The sequence below is a fragment of the Pseudopipra pipra genome, chromosome 2, assembly GCF_036250125.1.
Source record: "Pseudopipra pipra isolate bDixPip1 chromosome 2, bDixPip1.hap1, whole genome shotgun sequence".
Lineage (NCBI taxonomy): Eukaryota > Metazoa > Chordata > Aves > Passeriformes > Pipridae > Pseudopipra > Pseudopipra pipra.
The window spans coordinates 22,665,156-22,682,924 of record NC_087550.1 but is presented as its reverse complement, the minus strand read 5'-3'; the positions used below and the strand labels follow the sequence as shown (position 1 = coordinate 22,682,924).

The window sequence follows — 17,769 nt, the reverse complement described above, 5'->3', positions numbered from 1 at the left end:
TCAAAAAAATTTTGCAGAACTCTCCTCCTTGCACATTTTGTGCTCATCAGCAGCCCAATAAATTGCTGATGTACTCTGATGTGGTCTGAAGGCTAAAAGGAATGCTAAGAGAGTTTTTCACTGGTCTGCTGTTTTTCATAAAGAAATGGAAGATTCAGAAAAAAAGTGCTGAGGAGACAGGAGACTGTATTTGAAAGTGAGTTAAATGAGCAGGACTTGGCAGATGGGGAGAAATCTGACACATCCAAAGCAGAGCTAGACTTGAAGAAGATGCCTCATCCTGGAAGAGATGATTAATATGCAGTTCCTCTTTGCAGACACCCCTCATGACAGCCAAATTTTGCAGCCATGTTTTAGGCCAGTGTTACCTCCTGGTCAGAAAGAGCAGAGTGTGGTAGCCTTTAAGGATCACAGTGCAATGCTAAGAGGAGTCAGGATTGGAAGTCCTGGGACAAACTGAATTCCTTCATGTGGAATAAAGACAAAGGAGTAATACACAAGGCAATCTCTCCTGAAAGAAAGACCAAGTGTCTTTTTTTTTTTTTTTCCAAAGCCCACCAGTGGCCAAAGTTTTTCTACAAAAAATGGCATATTTTAGGGTGAACCAAAAAATAAAATCCTGAAGAAGTAGCACCATGTAGAGATTAATTTTTAATCTCTTGCTTGTTGCTGGTACTAATAGCACTGCAGTTATGTTCAGCATTAATAGTTCCCTATTTCTACATGTCCTGGATTAATGGACAGAATTATCACTCTTCTGTAGATGTAAAAGCTGATAGGTGATGCCTTTTAAGCACACTTGCTTAATAGTAGGGCAGAGACAGCTTAAAATAACTATTAGATATGTTCTGTTTCTACAGTAAAACTATAGGCTGCATTTTGATCATTATTTAATTTGATGTATTTTGTGCAATTGAAGCGTCAGTCACAGGGTTTATGAAAGCAAGAACTGCATTTATGAGGCTTACACATTTAAACATCTTTTTTTCTGAAAAGATGAAAAGTGTAGGATGACAAACTAGAAAGAAAGTGGTGTCATCTCACTGAATTTGTTTACGTGTTACCAAATAAACACCCATTTCATTTAATTATGCTGTATTTGAATAAATGAGACAGTTGTCTGAGATGAGAATATTTGAGAAGCTCCCATATGTAGGGATTCTGTGTGGGAGCAAAATTGCCGAAAACATTTTAGTTTTGAAATAACCAAAAGCATATACCAGAATGAACACATTTCTCCATTCTGTGGCCTTTGAGAACACAAGCTGAGAGAAAGGCAATTTGAAAGAAAATGAAGCTTTGCTGAAATTCACAGTTTGCAGCACCGGCCACTGAAACAAGGAAAACCGGAATTGACTCCTGATTGAGTTCTTATAAATGATGGAACTGATGTGGATCTGGTACAGTGTTTCAAATCAGTGTCTTGATTTACTAGGACTGAAGGAAAAATATGCTGCCCTGGTCAGGTGTTGGCAGAAAAATTCTAACTGCTAACTTGTTTTTTCCCCACTAGATTTGTCACACCAGTTCTACTTGCCACTGTCTCAGTTTTCAGTATCAAAAGCCTTAATTCTTTCTGATTTAGGAAATCTGTCTCAAAAAAAAACATACAGGAGAGGAAAATCAACACTCAGAGAAATGCGTGTTTTTGGCATGGTGAACCCGCACATAAATTTTCTGGATCAGCCAACTCATGAAACCAACAATCTGCAGCCAAAGTAGACATGTTACCCCCTTGAGCCAGCTCTGAGTCTTTAAATTCGAAGTTTGTTTTGGCACAGTGCTTGAATGCTATCACAATAATATGCACAATGGACATTGCAATAGATTTCTTTAACTAGAGCCCAGATATCAATGCAGGCGGAAATGTTCATACCCTCTTTCAGCCTAAAGCATTTTCCAGATAGGAATTAATTTATAATGAAAACTATGATAGTCTTAATTTTTAGAAGATAAATGATTTCTAATTAGCTACAATAATTTGAAATTTTATAGCTCTTTTCTCTGTGGATATCAAAACACTTTGCTAAGATGGGTAAGTATTATTATCTCATTTTTCACAGGAGATAACTGAGACAGCCAGAGGTGAAATGGCTGATACAAATTGTACACGTCATTACTGGGTTTGGAATTAGAATTCAGGTCTCTGAACACTCTGCTATATATTTATGCAAATAGTCTACAACTATTTCTTCAACTTCAGTGATATCAGTTTTGGTACCCCATTAAAAACTCATGAATTTCATTTAAATATATTGAGATATATTGCAATTGTTTTCATTTGTTTTCTAAATGTAAAACTTTCTGAATGTCTATTTTCAAGTTTTTGTCAGCACTGCTGAGGGATAAAAGCTCATTCGTAATTTTTAAGTGAGATTATGCAGGAAAGTCAGACTCTGGCACAGACTCAGAATCCTTGGATGAAGATTGGATGTCTAATGACAAGAATGACATATCTACCATATTTCTTTGTCCTCATTGACCTTCTATAGGATGTCATTATGTTTGGGCATTTTGCCTTTCCTGAAATATCTGAAAAGTCTGAAATTCCTCTAAATGTCTTTTCCCAAATGGATTCTGACCCAAACCCAGAAACAGGAAATGCATATTTAGGAACTTTTCCTTGTTATCAGTCATGCTTACAAATAAAGAGAGATCTGCTTGCATCCTGCCTATATTTCATATTCTGAATATTTAGGTTTCTTTATGTTCAACTTCTGAATTTTCTGATTTCTGATAGTTTATAACTGTAATATCTGTAAAAAATTGCTCCAATGTTCATTTTAAGGTGTTTTATTTGAAAATGGAGAACACCTTTGAAATCGGAAGGTAGAACAAAATTAGAGTAAGAGCAATCCTTACGCTTTTTTTGCTTCTTTCTGAGACTTTTATAGAAATGGTCAATGTTTTGGGTTTTTATATGAAAAATTTAGACATTTTCCACTCCAGAGGGTAATAGTAACTAGTGAAATTGTAGCACTCTGAAAGTGGTAGTCTGAAAGATGAAAAATCATGTGTGGGGAGTTGTTATTAAGCTGTTTAAAATTTTCAAATTTTCTAAAATTGTGTTAACTTCTTAAATTAATTTTCTATTATTATAGAATGTGTTGAAGAAAAGATGATTTTTTTCTTAAAGATTCATCTCTCTTGCTTTTCCATTCGAGATATTAGATACTCTCAGAATGTGTACATCCTGATAGTTTAGTGAAGTCCACCAGAAAGGTGAAAGAATAGTCTTGTTGTCTCAAAAACAGTATATTAAAGGGAAGCCCAAAACATTTAAATCAGTTTAAATCAGCTCACAGTATTTAGATAAAAGTCTTTCTACAGCACTGTATGCAAAGCCTGGAGTCCTGAAACCTGAACCAATTAATTCACTTTACAAAGTAAGACATATCTTTGGGTTATCCATGTTTGTGTACAGACAGAAGGCAAATATTATCTTTGGGAATCCCAAAGCATTGGAGAGGAAATGAAAATAGTCTAAATGGCAGATGAATGCAAAAATTTTAAAGGTTCCTCCTCACCACCACCAGGTACAGAGGACATGCCATCTTTTCCAAGGGAACAGGAGGGAGATGACGAGGAACCAACAGAAGATGAACAGGAAGATCCTAGTGGTGTCCGTGAGTATTTCTGCCCATTATATAGTGATTTCAATACTGAACCTACAGTAGCTTCTGTCTTCTCCCACCACTGTTTCCTTCATAGTAAGTGTTCATCTCCAGTTTCTGCTCTTGGTGTTGCCCAATTTTATTTTGACTCTGGTCAAAGTGGAGTTCTGGGCTAACCACTGTACCTGCAGTTCCTGCTGTCCTTCAGCTCACAAAGTCCCTCCCCTGAAAGTTTTTGTTGCTTAGGCCTGTCTCTGTAGCTAATGCTGCAATAAGGTTGTTGACTCCACCAGACTCTTTCAGCCAGAGGCCCGTATTTCTCTTTTTAACATCTTTTTCATCTTGCAATGCCTGTCCAGTGTCTATTTGAGATGTCCTGCGTGTCATCTAACATACAACATCTAGGTAGCATGGATAACAAAATCTGCTTTGGAAGAATTTTTTTATGTATCGTTGCATTACTTTTGGCATTTGTTTGATCTTTCTAGTATACCTTTTTTCCTGTTATAGGATGTGTTTCTTTCCTTCCCCTAAGTTTTAAATTACTGTTTTTTGGAAGCAAGCTTCTCCCTACACTTAATGCTAACAGCAGGAAGTCCATTGTTGGACAGATGGGATTTTTTTACTACTGCAGACCTATGTATTTATTTAACATGGCATGTGTGAGCAAAGAAGACCAAGAAATTCATACCAAGGAGAGTGATCCCAATTATACTTTGCAGAAGAAAACAAAAATAGTATTCCAAAGAAATCACCAACTGCAGAGGAGCAGGGGGAAGTGGAGCAAGTTGAGTCAGACACTGAGAGCATTGCTGAGTACTGCTGTCCACTGAGGAGATGTTGGCACAAACTTAAAAACCCCAGTACTTTCTAGTTTTCATTTTTTTCACTATTACTATTATGAACAGCATCTCAGCCAGTGCCATCAAGTTACAGTGACTGAGCTTCTCTGCTCTCCTTCAGTTGACTTAACTTTGCTCTTTTCCATGGCTGGTCTCTGATCCCTTTGGTTGTTTCTCATGGAACACCTAGGAGAGAAAAAGGTGAGGACAGCATGAAAAGCTTACAAAATAGATAATGGGGATTTGTCCTGAGATATCCAACTGGAAACTACTTTCAACAAATGCTTACCACTAGTTGGAGATTAAGTTGATAGCACTGTGCATTGCAATCCAGCAAAGAACTACCCTGGGTCACATATTATCAGTGTGCCTTTTTGAGGACAATGGTGTCTTCTTGTGGTTTGTTATATGTGGTTTTACTAATTGTTTTGTACAACAATGTGCATTCAATAGCTGTTGAAAAGAGACACTCAAATTTATTTGGTTTCTAAAGCTGAGACCTAAAGCGGACCTCAACTGAGCTGCTTTGGTAAGTCTTTAAGTTTTAAAATCAATGTTCTTAAAACAGTCTCAGAATTTTTCTGCCAGAGAGAGAATTTGTTACAGATCGTCCCAGGACCAGTAGTTACTAAGACAAGGCACCCCTGTTTTGAGCCATGAAGTACTTGGTACTCTGTCAAAGAAGGCAAAGGATGTGTGACTCCTCCCCTTTTGAGGTTGGGTGGAAATATTAGCAAGAAACGTAAAATTTATGGTGAATATAAATTTCCATTATGTTCCCATTTCTGAGATGCTGAAGGTGAGTCAGAAGACCAAGGGAAGAGTGAAGTACCCTCGGAAAAGCCTGAGGAGGTAAAAAGGAAACTCTCGGAAACCTTCTGCTATAATTATGAAGATATACGTTCACGACCATTTGTCACTGAAGGCTCTGAGATACCCATTAACCTCCTTACTCTTAAGTATCCTTTCTGTTGAGTTTGTGCAAATTCAAAGCTAATGATATTTAATATGTGCTCTTAAAATTGTATTTGTCAAATTTGAAATAGCCTATGTGGCATTAGTGGGATGCCTTTGGTTGAGACACAGGTAAGAATCCTGACCAGTTATGGTTCTGGGTGAATTTAATCTTAGACATTGTCTTGATCTCAAACATTTCTTACTAGACAAAGTGCTTACTATCATAAGTACTCCTGTAGAACTAGATCATGGACAAGCTAATGTGACCAGGCAGAAGACTAGCATAAGAATGTCCACTGCAAAGCTCTCCCTTTCTGTGTAGCCGCACAAGAAACTGAGGGGAGGGCAGAAGAGCTGTTGTGTAGCTCATAGTTCCTCACAGAACTACTAAGGGGGAAGTGAGAAAGAAACCAGGTAGATTTGTAGTCTGGTGCTCAGAAGATCTAAGCTGGTGGAATGAAGGAAATGATGCCCATTAATTAAGAGCTACAATAAATCCTGTGCTAGGATCATATCAAGTAGGATATGATACGTGTCTTCCGTATGTGCTGCTGGTTTTCTCTGCAAACATAGTTCAGTTGCTGTTGAAGACTGGATTTTCCCTTGTCTACATCTGCCTATAAATGTTTAAGAAGTGAGCTTGAAAGCTGCCTTGGTTTGATCTCTTGGTTTGCTCTCTCTGTTTGTAGAACAGTTTTCTAGTAATCTGATGCACATCTCTCACTTTTGTTTGAAAAGAGAACATGGATAGAATATGAATTCCTTGCAGCTCCAAAGGATCCAACAGAAGCAAGAGATGTGGCCTGTGGTAGAGATGAAAGGATGGAATGTGAACTTTAGAAGGCCTTCACTTGTGCCTTCCTCTCACTTATAGAGGCATAATATATTTTTTCACTGTATACTGAAGAAAACTATCTCCTGCCATCAGGCTTTTAGTCACTAGTTTCAGTATTCCCATTTCAGTTTCAGTTTAAGCATTCCTATCCACTTAGTAAACTTCTCTAGAAAGGCAGTGTCTAATCTTTTCCTTATTGGACTGTTCCCAGATATTCTTTTGGATATGAGTCTACCAGAACCGTAAACCTGCAGATGATGGATAGCCAAAAACTGCTGTATATAGCAGGCAACCAGGTGGTGATCCAGGATCTGAAAACTAAATCTCAGAGATATCTCCGGAGCAGCAGTGGTGGTGGAATTGGATTTATCGCAGTATGGCTCTTGTTTCTTGCTTTAGAATGCTGGTCACTTTCTAGGAAAAAAAATATGTTTGCTTGGTTGCCAGATATGGGAGATTTCTACAGCTGCACATGCATATATGTAAGAAAGTGTAGTATTGATTAGAGGAGTGTGTGAACCATGCAGTGTAGGCTACTCATCCCACCAATATAATTGGCAGAGGATAAATATCTGCACACCTCAATCCTAGGCTCAGGTACCTAAAAAGACTGACAAGTGCCAGCTGGGATTAATTTTAATTAATAAAATAAAATTGATTTCATTTTAATTAATTTAATTTCTTGTTTAAACCTTTTGGCTCATAGCAACTCTTATTTTTTAACACTTAATCTGTCCTAGTCATAGTGATACTAGTATTAAAATTTAGAAAATCAAGTTCCTATACAAGTGAAGATAAAAATATCTGGTTTCACTCTAGTGAACTTACCAAGAGCTTGAACTTTCAAGTGCTATCTCTGAATTTGAAGCACCTTCCCCTGTGAAAGCTCTGCCATCTCTCAGTTTTATTTCACATGAGGAAGGCTTTCAGATTGCCAGCCTCAGACTGTTCTGCTTCATTCCCCTTTTCTGGGGAATAAGTGTACATTTTTACATCTTCAGAATAGTGTTGTTCTGGATGGCTTTTTGCCAGCTGTCTGCTGAAGTTGATGGCTGCAGAAGTAAATGGCTGCTGACACAAATGCTGCTATGGAAAGATTAGCTAGCGAGGGTTGAGGTAGGAATAGTAAAAGAATGCATCATAAAGCAAGTTATTTCACATTTTGTCATGGCTCCAAATATATGTGCAATACACCATTTTGTGTGCATAGTGGCTTCATTCTTATATTGAGCAATAGATTAGCAGTTGTTCAGAATAAATGCACAGAAAAATGCAACCTAGAATTTATGGCAGTATGTTTTGACTACTAAGTGAGAAAATACAATAACTCAGTAACTAGCAGGATAGAGACAAAGGTGTCATTACAGCATGCAACAGGACTTTTGCTTTTTCAAGGCACACCCTACTAAGCAGTACTTTGCAGTAGGAGAAAAAGGAAAGAAGCCAAACCTTATCATCTACAAATATCCTTCACTGAGGCCCTACAGAATACTTCAAGGTAGTGTAAAAAGTTCTGTTTTCATTTTACACAGACGGGCTAGTGTTTATAGATCTCAGCAGATGGAGTAGTGGGTCACTTGAAGTTTAGAAGGAAATACAATGTTTAAATCCTTCACAGCAAAAATAGAAAACACTGATTTCAAGCTTTTTCATTATTGCATGGGAGGAAACTTTTATTTGGTAGATAGCCAACCAAGAGCTATTAACTATTGAAAAAAATAATTGCAGTGAAAATTGATCTCCTTCTGAGTAGATTTTCACATTGTTTCTACCTCTTTCCTGTGCATATGTATTGAGGTTGTACATTTCTTCAGGTGGAACAGAGAAAGCCTACGTTTTTGGTGATTTCAACCGTGCTGGCACTTTGTTGGCCACTGTTGGGAGCAGCCCTGACTACATGCTGACTATTTGGGACTGGAAACAAGAAGAGATTGTGTTGAGGTCAAAAGCTTTTGCACAGGATGTTTACAAGGTCAGATTTTCTGCTGAGAATGAAGAGCATCTAACTACATCTGGATCAGGACACATCAAGTAAGTTTACTGATTAGGATAATACATATCACCTCTGAAGTCGTAATATATAGAAGATGACTAACAGGAATGTATCATTGGCAAACATGGACCAATGAGGAATGCTATTTTACCTGGGCATTACAATTACAAAAATGGGGAAGTTCAAATCCTTCAGCCAGTCAAACAAGCCTTTTAACACCTTCAGTGTCCAAAAAGGGTGATGCTTGATGTTATATGTCAGTACCACTGGCTCCATTCTTGTAATTTCAACAAGCATTGGGGAGAAGTAATAAAAATATTTATATATACATGTCTTCTAGCTGGTAACATAGCATATATGCCTTCTGTGCCTTCTGGGCTTTCTACGTTTTGCGAAGTCATCTGCTGTTTGGGCAGCCATTAGAGCTGGTTGCCAAGTCAATGATCAGAAGCCCTCTGATCCCACCAAAAGCCTCCAAGGAAGGCTTACCAAAGATATTCTTCCCTTCTCTGATAAGTTCATGGATCTTAATAAAAAATAAGCAAGAACTTTAAGCTCTAGTTTTGTATTCTGTATTTATCCAGTACTCAATGTTAACACAGCAGAGACTTAAGATATGAATGTGATTCTGTTGTAATAAAAATGATACCTTTAAAATTGTAATGCATCTAAAGTTTCTTGGAATTTTGACAGAGGAATCAGATCAAAATCTGTGATTTGCTTTATAGTGGAGTTGCAAGGTGGGTCTGAAATAGCAAATTACTTATTTAGACCCAGAGCAAATGTGGTTTAGAATGCATTATTTATGGAAATCTGACAAAACAAACTCTCCTGTAAACTTTCTTTTGAGCTAAAATGCTATGAATAAACTCTGACACAGCTTTTATGACTTGATAAACATGACCTTTCACCCAAATGTGATCTCAAATTTCAATATCCAACACTATCTTAAAGGTAATGTCTTCTGCACACACAGTGTACGATCCCTAATTGCAGTAGATGTTAATTTTTCTGTAATGCAGTAACTTAAAAAAAGAACTATTAAGATCTAGGATAAAACCTTTGGCTTGGTAAGGTTTTATAGTACAGTTCAAGTCCACGAGAGTACTTGTATGACATTTGGTGAAGACCTTAGTCCCTTAGATTTACAAGGCTGAGCATCATACACTGGAGCCAGCAAGAATAAAATAGGTATCCCTAACTATATGTATGGGTTGTAGCTGGAAAGATGTAGCAGTTGATTTTATACTTCTTAATTTTAAATTGTAATTTAATCTTCATTCTGCCCATTCCAAATGCTTTTCTTAGCTTTTTCATAGGCGTTGTATAGGGAAATATTAGTTAGTAGTTACAAAGCTTTATTTCATTTTCAAAAGAAAAACCACAAGTTCTCCTGTGAAAAATAGTAATAAATGAACAGCCTTAGTAACAGTATTGAAATATCTAAGAGGGACTGGAGAGTGTGTAAGAAATCTTATATCAGAGAGTGATATTTTTTCTGTACTCAGGTTCTGGAAGATGGCTCTCACATTAACTGGTCTCAAGTTACAAGGAGCTTTGGGCAGGTTTGGAAAAACAGCAGTGTCCGACATTTTAGGTTTTGTGGAGCTCCCCGATGGGAAGGTAAGTAAGAAAAAATGACAAAAAGAAAAAGAAAAGATTTTGTATTCCCTCTTAGGTTTTGATATAAAGTTTACTACGTAAATTGGAGAGTTACTATTTGATTCAAAGTGATTTGAATTAGAACCTCGATGATAATATAATGTTAGACTCTTGTTTTGATCATATAACATTGGCATTAATTAACCTCAAACCTGTCTGGCTTTATAATAATTGAAAAATACGGTTAGTGCTGTAATTCACAGATTAAAGATCTCTGTTGGCTTAGAGCTGAGGGTCTTCTAATGGGGTAGTGAAAACATTAGTTTACAGAAATACAAAGACTGTTAGTCCTAATCTTTAACCATTTCAGTGCATGCAAATTATGTCACATTGCTAAAAGGTTGAACCTTCTCACCCCTTATATTTTCTCTTGCGAATATCTGTACATTGCTATTGATTTAATGCTTTCATGGAAGGAAGGCACAAATGTTAACTGGGTTCTTGCCAGTATTTCTGCACAATTAAGTGCACATGCTTATGTGCTTATCTTCATTTGCATTGAAGGTTGTCTCAGGAACTGAGTGGGGCAACTTACTGCTTTGGGAAGGGGGCCTCATTAAAGTAGAGCTCTGTCGAGAGGGACACCAGCCCTGTCACCATGGCCCTGTCAACCAGTTAGTTCTTGAGGAGGGAGAACTTATCAGTGTTGGAAAAGATGGGTTCATTCGGGTGAGTTTTCCTTCTGCTCTGCCTTTAGGTATGCAAATATATGGTCAACAGGTAAAGGTTACATATTTCCTTTGGCAGGTTTTTGGAGGAAATTTTGAAGTGTAGTTTCTGAAAACGAATTTTTAAAACAAACAAAATAGGAGCACATCTCCACAGTGTATGTTTGAATTGGACAGCATTCACAAAGTGTTCCCTGTTTAACAATAATAAATAAATCACCTTTTGCTTTAGTAAATCAAAGTGATTTTCAGCTGTTCTTTACCAGTTTTGTTCTTGCCTGCATTCTAACATTTTTTTCACATGTAGTTTTTGTCATTCTTTAAAATTTTCAGGACTATCGATGCATGTGGTGTTATTTAGAAAATAAATAATAAACTACAGGAATATTTGAAATTAATTTTCTGAGTATTTGAAAGCTCAGATTATTAACATTAAAATTACACAGAAATTAACTAAGAATTTTCTTTGCCTGCTCTTTAAGGGAAGACATGATGGGTCTTCTGCTGGTGTGTGAAATTACCCAGATAATCAATGGGAAACTGACTGTTATAGACAGTGGATGGTTTCAAACGCCCTAGAGTTTTTGTTGTTGTTGTTGTGTTTTATAAGTTGGTATTACCCCATTAGGAAAATTCACTTGATTATAAACGTACTGTTCTTATCCCACAGAGCAGAACATGGATGTGTTATATTTCCCATTCTTTTGTGCTGCCTCAGCAATGCTGAGAGCCCACACATATCATTTGCTCTCTATAGTTCTGAAGCTGCCGTGTATGGCTCTGCTAGGGCCAGGGCGGAATTTAAGCTACTGTCACTGTTCTAAGTTACATTGAAAGCAGTGATTTTGCTTTCTTATAATTTTGAATTTCTGTACCAATTGTGTATGAAAACAACCTGGCCTTACAAAAAAAAGTGTTATTTTGTTTTTGTTTTTTTTTTTAAATGCTTCCAATTCCATGAAGGTGTGGAACTTTGAGATAATAGATGGTGCTGATTCTGTGGATGAGACAGGGTTACTGGAGGTGGAGCCTATGAATGAACTTTGTGTTGGCAAGAATGTCAGCCTGAATTTCATGTCAAAAGTTCAGGACCAGGGACAGACTGTTTGGTACGCTCAGGTAAGATGCACTCAAGTACATATATCTCTGTGGTAACAGCAGGAGTCCATTACAAATCAGTGCATTTCTTTTTGGTAGAGTTCAGTCTTCTTCTGGATATATAGAAATTTCTCTCTCTCTCTCAGTCTCTCTCTCCCCTCACATATATAATTTTATTATTTCAAACACTGAAACAGGCTTCCTAAAGAGGTGGTTTGTGTTCCAAGCCTGTCAGTGTTTAAGAGGCATTTAAGAGAACAGTGCCCTTAATAATATGCTTTAACTTTTGGTCAGCCCTAGAGTGGCCGTGTAGTTGGACTAGATGATCCTGGTACGTCCCTCCCAGCTGAATTATGCTATGTTATGCTATGCTGTGTTTTTAGTGTATAGTAACATGTGAGACTCTAGCTTTCAGAGCCAGAACTGCATAAGAATAGAAAAATGCCAAAAAGTATTGTCCAAGTTCTGTTACCATGATCTGATGGATGGGATGCATAGGACCAACATCATCACATTTAGTCATTTCTGTTTCACAGCGATATTTGTTAAGGAATGTTTAAGTGTGCAGTTTTATTTCTAAATTGAGTCTGAAAATATTCAATTTACATGTTTTGTTTTTCCTTCTGTAGGATACAAATGGAGCAATCTGGAAGCTGGATTTGACTTTTTCAAATATGGTAAGCTTGTTTTTTCTTTCTTCTGATTTTTCCAGTTCCTTTGTAATAGGAACCATATCCTATTGCATCCTTTAAATATACTGGTTGCATCTGCAATAAAATTTGTGTTTTATGAAGTTGCTCAGTTGAAAATTTTAGCATTGAAACATATTTTTTTCATTAAAAATTTCAAGTGTAATTGATTATAAGGATTGTGCAGGATTATAAAGAGTAATTTGATTTTTGATTCCTGAAATTTTGGCTGCCAAATTCAAGCTACTTTAAAGAAGTTTTATTTTAACTGAAAGTTGCATGGATGCAGGAAATGAAGGACTGTTGATATAGCCTATCTAAATAGGTGTTTGAAACAATCCTTATTGTTGTCTCTAAATGACAGAAAGAACTAGAAAAAACAAGGAGAAGATGAAACACACTTGACATGTTTTAGCCTACTGGTAACCAGTGTTACTGCTGGAGATGTTTTTGATGGAGAAATAGATGACATGGGTGAAAAAAGGGGGCATTTAATTTTTGCTCCCAAGCATATGAAAGTAAACGGGAACAACCCCATGGGTGGAATAAAATTCTGTTGTGAAAAGTAAAATGTGTTCCAAGAATTTTATGGTGAATAAAGACTTACAAACCATACTATAAAAACTAATGTAAAAAATGTATAGCAAAACCTAGAATTCCTTGGATGATGAATGATTTCCCAGGCAGCATAAGCTCAAACTTGAGAGCATTTTTCTTGCCTTCAGAGCAAGAGCTCATTGTTTAAAACATTAATTCCAAGCCTCAAACCACTTAACAGAAGGCATTCCACTTTATATTCACATAGAAAATGATGGACTTTTTAAATGAACAGAATGTTCCTGTGCTAATTTTGCTCATGATCTTCTTATGAACATTTAAATAAAATAAAGGGAATTGCATATAGATATCTCGTGCTTGCCAGATTTTGTTCACACAAAGAGCACCTGTCTAGATTTTCCAGGTTTGCCAGAAATGACCGGTACTGCCTTGTAAGTGCAGCTGTAGAATGTAGCAGAATTCCTCTTCTTCTGTTTTGCACTGCAGACCCATGATCCAGAGCGCCTGTGTACCTTTCACTCTGGGAGGGTTGAGGCCATTAGTGTCTCTCCCATTACGTACCTTATGGCTACCACAGCTCTTGACCGTAAGTGCACTATTTCTTTCCTCTCATACCACTGTCATTCTTGGTTTCGAAGAGCGGTGATGCTTGGTTTGGAACTGTTCTGTTTTATACTGAAGTTGTGTATTTGCTCTTGCAAAGTCACTTTCCGCACAGTTCTTGAATAGCTGAAGCAAATAAATCATTAATGTTTTGAAACAATTCACTAAGACTGCTTCATCCCAAAAACGCGGGATTTTAACAACAGACGTTTTTAATAGGAAACACTGTAAATTCTGTTTGTTCTGAAGGAACATCTGAAAATCTGAGACATCTGGTTTGAATAACAGCACTTGTATTCGAGACTCTGGATTGATAAGTGTTGGGATTTTTGTTTTGTAAGGGATTACATACACCTCTAGCATTATGTAAGCCATTGTGAATATTAATATTTGTGTTTTTCTTAGAAAATGCAGTAACTATTATGCTCTCAACAACAGATAACGTAGTTATAGACATAGTTATTTAATTTGTATAAATATTACCATTTAGGCCTCTCACTGTTAGCTTTTTTTGTGCTTTGAAAGAAGAACAGCTGGCCAGAACATTAACAATGTCATCAATGTCATTTACACTGCTCAGAAAATGCTACAAGGTCTTTTAATTCAATTTTTGTTAGTAGTATCTTGTAATTTGTCTGTATTTTACAATGCAATGTCTTCTAGCCTGAAGACAAACTCCTACCAGTTGAACAAATGACACTTTGGATATATGCCAGCTGGAATAGAATTTTATGCAAACCAAAATGTGTGCCTGCGAATCTGTTAATTTTACCTCTGGTGAAACTGGATCTTCTGTGGACAATCTCCCATTTTCATTAATTTAAAGGTTTTCCTCCCTTTAAATGTTTTCCTCCCTAGGCAATCCCAAGTAGTAGCATATCGTCTTTTCCTATGTTGTCAGTACAGATACTCCTTACAGTATGCCACAGTTCTGTGCTTACTTGAAAATTACATGTGGATGGTCAGCATGGAACTTCTTATTACAATCCTTAACCTCGACAACTCTTGTTTCTGTGTAAGTTAAAGAGTGAAGAAAGAATATGTTTTGTTCATGAACACCATGCTAGCTGTAGTACTCTGTAACCATCGATCATGTCTTTCCAGGCAGGCATTTTGTTACTCAAAAGAGAAAAAAATACATTCTATCCAGATTTTAATTCAAATAAATAGACAGTTCTCCATAAATCCTAACATGTAAGTGATACTGTAAGTTATATAGTAAGTGATATTGCAAGAAAGAAATTCTTACTGTCTTATTTCCACACAGGGTCAGTGCGTATCTATGATTTCAGCAGCCACACTGAACTGAGTGAAATTAAGTTTAAACAGGGAGGAACAGCGCTGACATGGGCACCATACGTTGTGAGTTTTTGCTAGCATATTAACAAAAATTCATAAAGGGGCCATGAGCCTGCCAGCATCAACAAAGCTGCTCACCAAACAAGACACGAAAGAGGTCACTGTTAGGCTATGGTGGAATGTATTGTAGTAGTATATATATAATTTTGTGTATGTATGTATATAGTATGTGTACAGTTTGGCTTTACTATGGATTATCAGGTATCCTACTTTCTGTCTTCCTGAGATTGTAAAATCAGATCTCAGTGTGCAGTCTGCAAAGTAGTCTTAGTTTATAGACTGACAGCTTCTATTTAACCCACGCAGGGTAATTGTCAATTAACATGAGTTAGTCAACACATTTTGAAATGACAGCCTAGACAATCCACAAACATTTGGAGATAAATCATAAAAAACTGTTGCCAGAACTGATCATTTGTGGAGTGTGGAGTCTATCGCTTTTCGACATATTTGCTAATTTTAATTAAAATAGTGTCTAGTTATGTTCTTGAGGAAATGTAGCAAGCCTGGTGGATTAATTATAAGCAAGTTTAGGAGGAAAGTACTTACTTGAATTTCTAAGGTGAGGGTTACACTGGGAGAGTGCTTTTTAAATACAGTTCTGGCCATGCAGCCTTTCTGGGATGCTGTTAGGTGATGACCTGTACATTCAAGAGGTAAGCTGTCGGCCACAATAAATTGTACAGCATCACAAAACTGACTCAGTTCAGTTTTATGAAAGTTGTTACCAAACACAGCCTGAGAAACAAAGGGTACTTAGTCTACCTAACTGCATTTAAAATCCCATTAGATACTTACACCCATCTTAAGGTGCTCAAATGTATCTGTGCTATTAATCTAAGAAAACTTAATCCAGCATACTTTGGAGCATCTGTATACCATAATGTCCTCATAGGCACACTAGCAATGTACATGTTAGATAAGCGAATAGTGACATGGATTTAAAACTGCCTAAATAGCCAGGCTCCAAGGGGTGCATCAGTAGCACAAAATCAAGCTAGAGACAAGTCTTTAGCAGTGTTCCCTAGGGGTCATTATGGGTGCCAGTATTCTTCATTAGTTACCTGGACTCTGGAACAGAAGGCACCCTCAGCAACTTTGCAGATGATACAAGACCAAGAGGAGTGGCTGATACTCCAAAGGGTTGTGCTGCTATTCAGCAGGATCTGGACAAATGGGTAAAGCTTATCCATTTACATTTACCTCTTCACACAGCAATTTTGCTTCTGGTCTCATTTGTAGTGTGCCATGTCTGGAGCTGGCTCAGCTCGTAAATGACTTTAAGGCACTATCATGTTTAGCTAATATCACCTAAATCTGCAAGTCCAGCTATATCCAGCTCAAACACAGACCTGTTTCTGCTAACCTTTCTCTCTCACAATTCAAATGTCTTAATTGGTAGGAATTGGCTTACCTTCAGGACTTACGGTAAAAACTCCTATTTTCCATCTCAAGTAGCTGTCCCTGTTGACACTTGTACTTTACCTGGAGTCAGCCAGACCCACGCCTGTCCCCTCACCTCTTCAAAAATCATACCTATATTTGATGCTCAATATTATATTCAGAGTAATATAATAATTCCGTTTTGAGTTCCAACTCTTTTCCGTAAGAAGCTACTGATATATCTTTATGTCAGTATGAATTACCTCTTCCTCAGACATTACAACCACATCCTCATTAATACTTCCAGTCTCAATGACGTTACCAGTTAAAAAAAACCAAAACACAACCCAACCCAAAAAATAACTCCTAATCCTCTCCCTTCCTTTATAGTAGCATATTAGAGAGAATAAACAACATTTCCCATGTATGAAATGTTCTTTGTGCTTCAGCAACACTTGTATGTAAGATGAGTTACAGATAAACACAAGGGCATGTGCCATATGGATTCTTCTAAGGTCTCAGATGTACACTGAGATTTTTTTCTTCATTTCACTTAAAGGTAAATCCTGCAGGAGGTCTAGTTGCTGTGGGGTTTGAAGATGGTGTTGTCCGCATAATTGAAGTTTATGATCCCAAACTACTGCCTGGTCGTGCAGAACAGGCCAGTACAGAGAAGGCAGAGATAAATCTGAAACAGGCTTTCAAACCTCATTCTGCTGCAGTTACAGCCTTGGCATATGAACGAAATGGAGATGTGTTTGCCACAGGGGTGTGTATAATTTCTTTTGGTTATTTTTATTAAGCCACAAATGTAGAGATTGTTTAAAGAGACAAGGTAAAGTTTGTTCACCGACAATACAGTTATACTTCTGTTACTGCTGTTGATTGCTTGTTGTAGTTCTCTGCACTGCTGGGAGAAGGATCTGTTTGCACTCACATCTGTTTTTCTGAAGGAAAGCAACTGTGCAGTTCACACAATTCATTTTGTGAATTACTGGACTGTTTAGTGTGAATTCTGTAATCCCCTTTGAAGATGGATTTGGTTCATTTTGGAATTAGTTTAGTAGGATCTTGGAATTAGTAAAAGCAAGTCCTTTTATACACCACCTTGGCAGCACTCCAGCTGCTACCCAGCACTGCTTGGCCTTACCACAGGGTCAGCCAGTCGGTTTGTCAGTATGCCTGGTAGTCTTTGAGATGATTTCAAGTTAATGTGGTCTCTCTTTTTAAAAGCTGGTCCTCAGCCATGATCAGTGCATTTGCAGTTACATGTTCCTTGAGCTGAATTGCTATGCATTTCACTTAATGTAGGATTTAAGCTGCCATGAATTATGCTGTGCACCAGTTCTGGATTTTCTTGTTATCTGGGGAAATTAGCTTGTGCTGTCTTATCTGAAAAATCGGGCCTGAGCCTGAGCTTTAAAGGAACTCCCAGAGCAATGGCCAGAAAGCACATGGCTGGGGATGCCAGAGAAGGCCCATGAGAGCAATTAAGGGCTATGGGTGCA

At 37.4% G+C, this 17,769-nt stretch overlaps 1 protein-coding gene across 1 annotated transcript in view; it reads left to right on the top strand.

Annotated features, from left to right (window-relative positions):
- Nucleotides 1–17,769, top strand: part of CFAP44 (cilia and flagella associated protein 44) — a 42,945-nt gene that overhangs the window by 1,203 nt on the left and 23,973 nt on the right. The window contains exons 2-13 of the mRNA XM_064644361.1: nt 3,537–3,626; nt 5,247–5,415; nt 6,460–6,622; nt 7,644–7,746; nt 8,063–8,279; nt 9,750–9,864; nt 10,408–10,572; nt 11,535–11,690; nt 12,299–12,346; nt 13,403–13,502; nt 14,787–14,881; nt 16,821–17,030. Of these exons, the coding sequence (XP_064500431.1) occupies nt 3,548–3,626; nt 5,247–5,415; nt 6,460–6,622; nt 7,644–7,746; nt 8,063–8,279; nt 9,750–9,864; nt 10,408–10,572; nt 11,535–11,690; nt 12,299–12,346; nt 13,403–13,502; nt 14,787–14,881; nt 16,821–17,030 (1,620 nt within the window). The 5' untranslated portion in view covers nt 3,537–3,547. The remainder of the gene's footprint in view (nt 1–3,536; nt 3,627–5,246; nt 5,416–6,459; nt 6,623–7,643; nt 7,747–8,062; nt 8,280–9,749; nt 9,865–10,407; nt 10,573–11,534; nt 11,691–12,298; nt 12,347–13,402; nt 13,503–14,786; nt 14,882–16,820; nt 17,031–17,769) is intronic.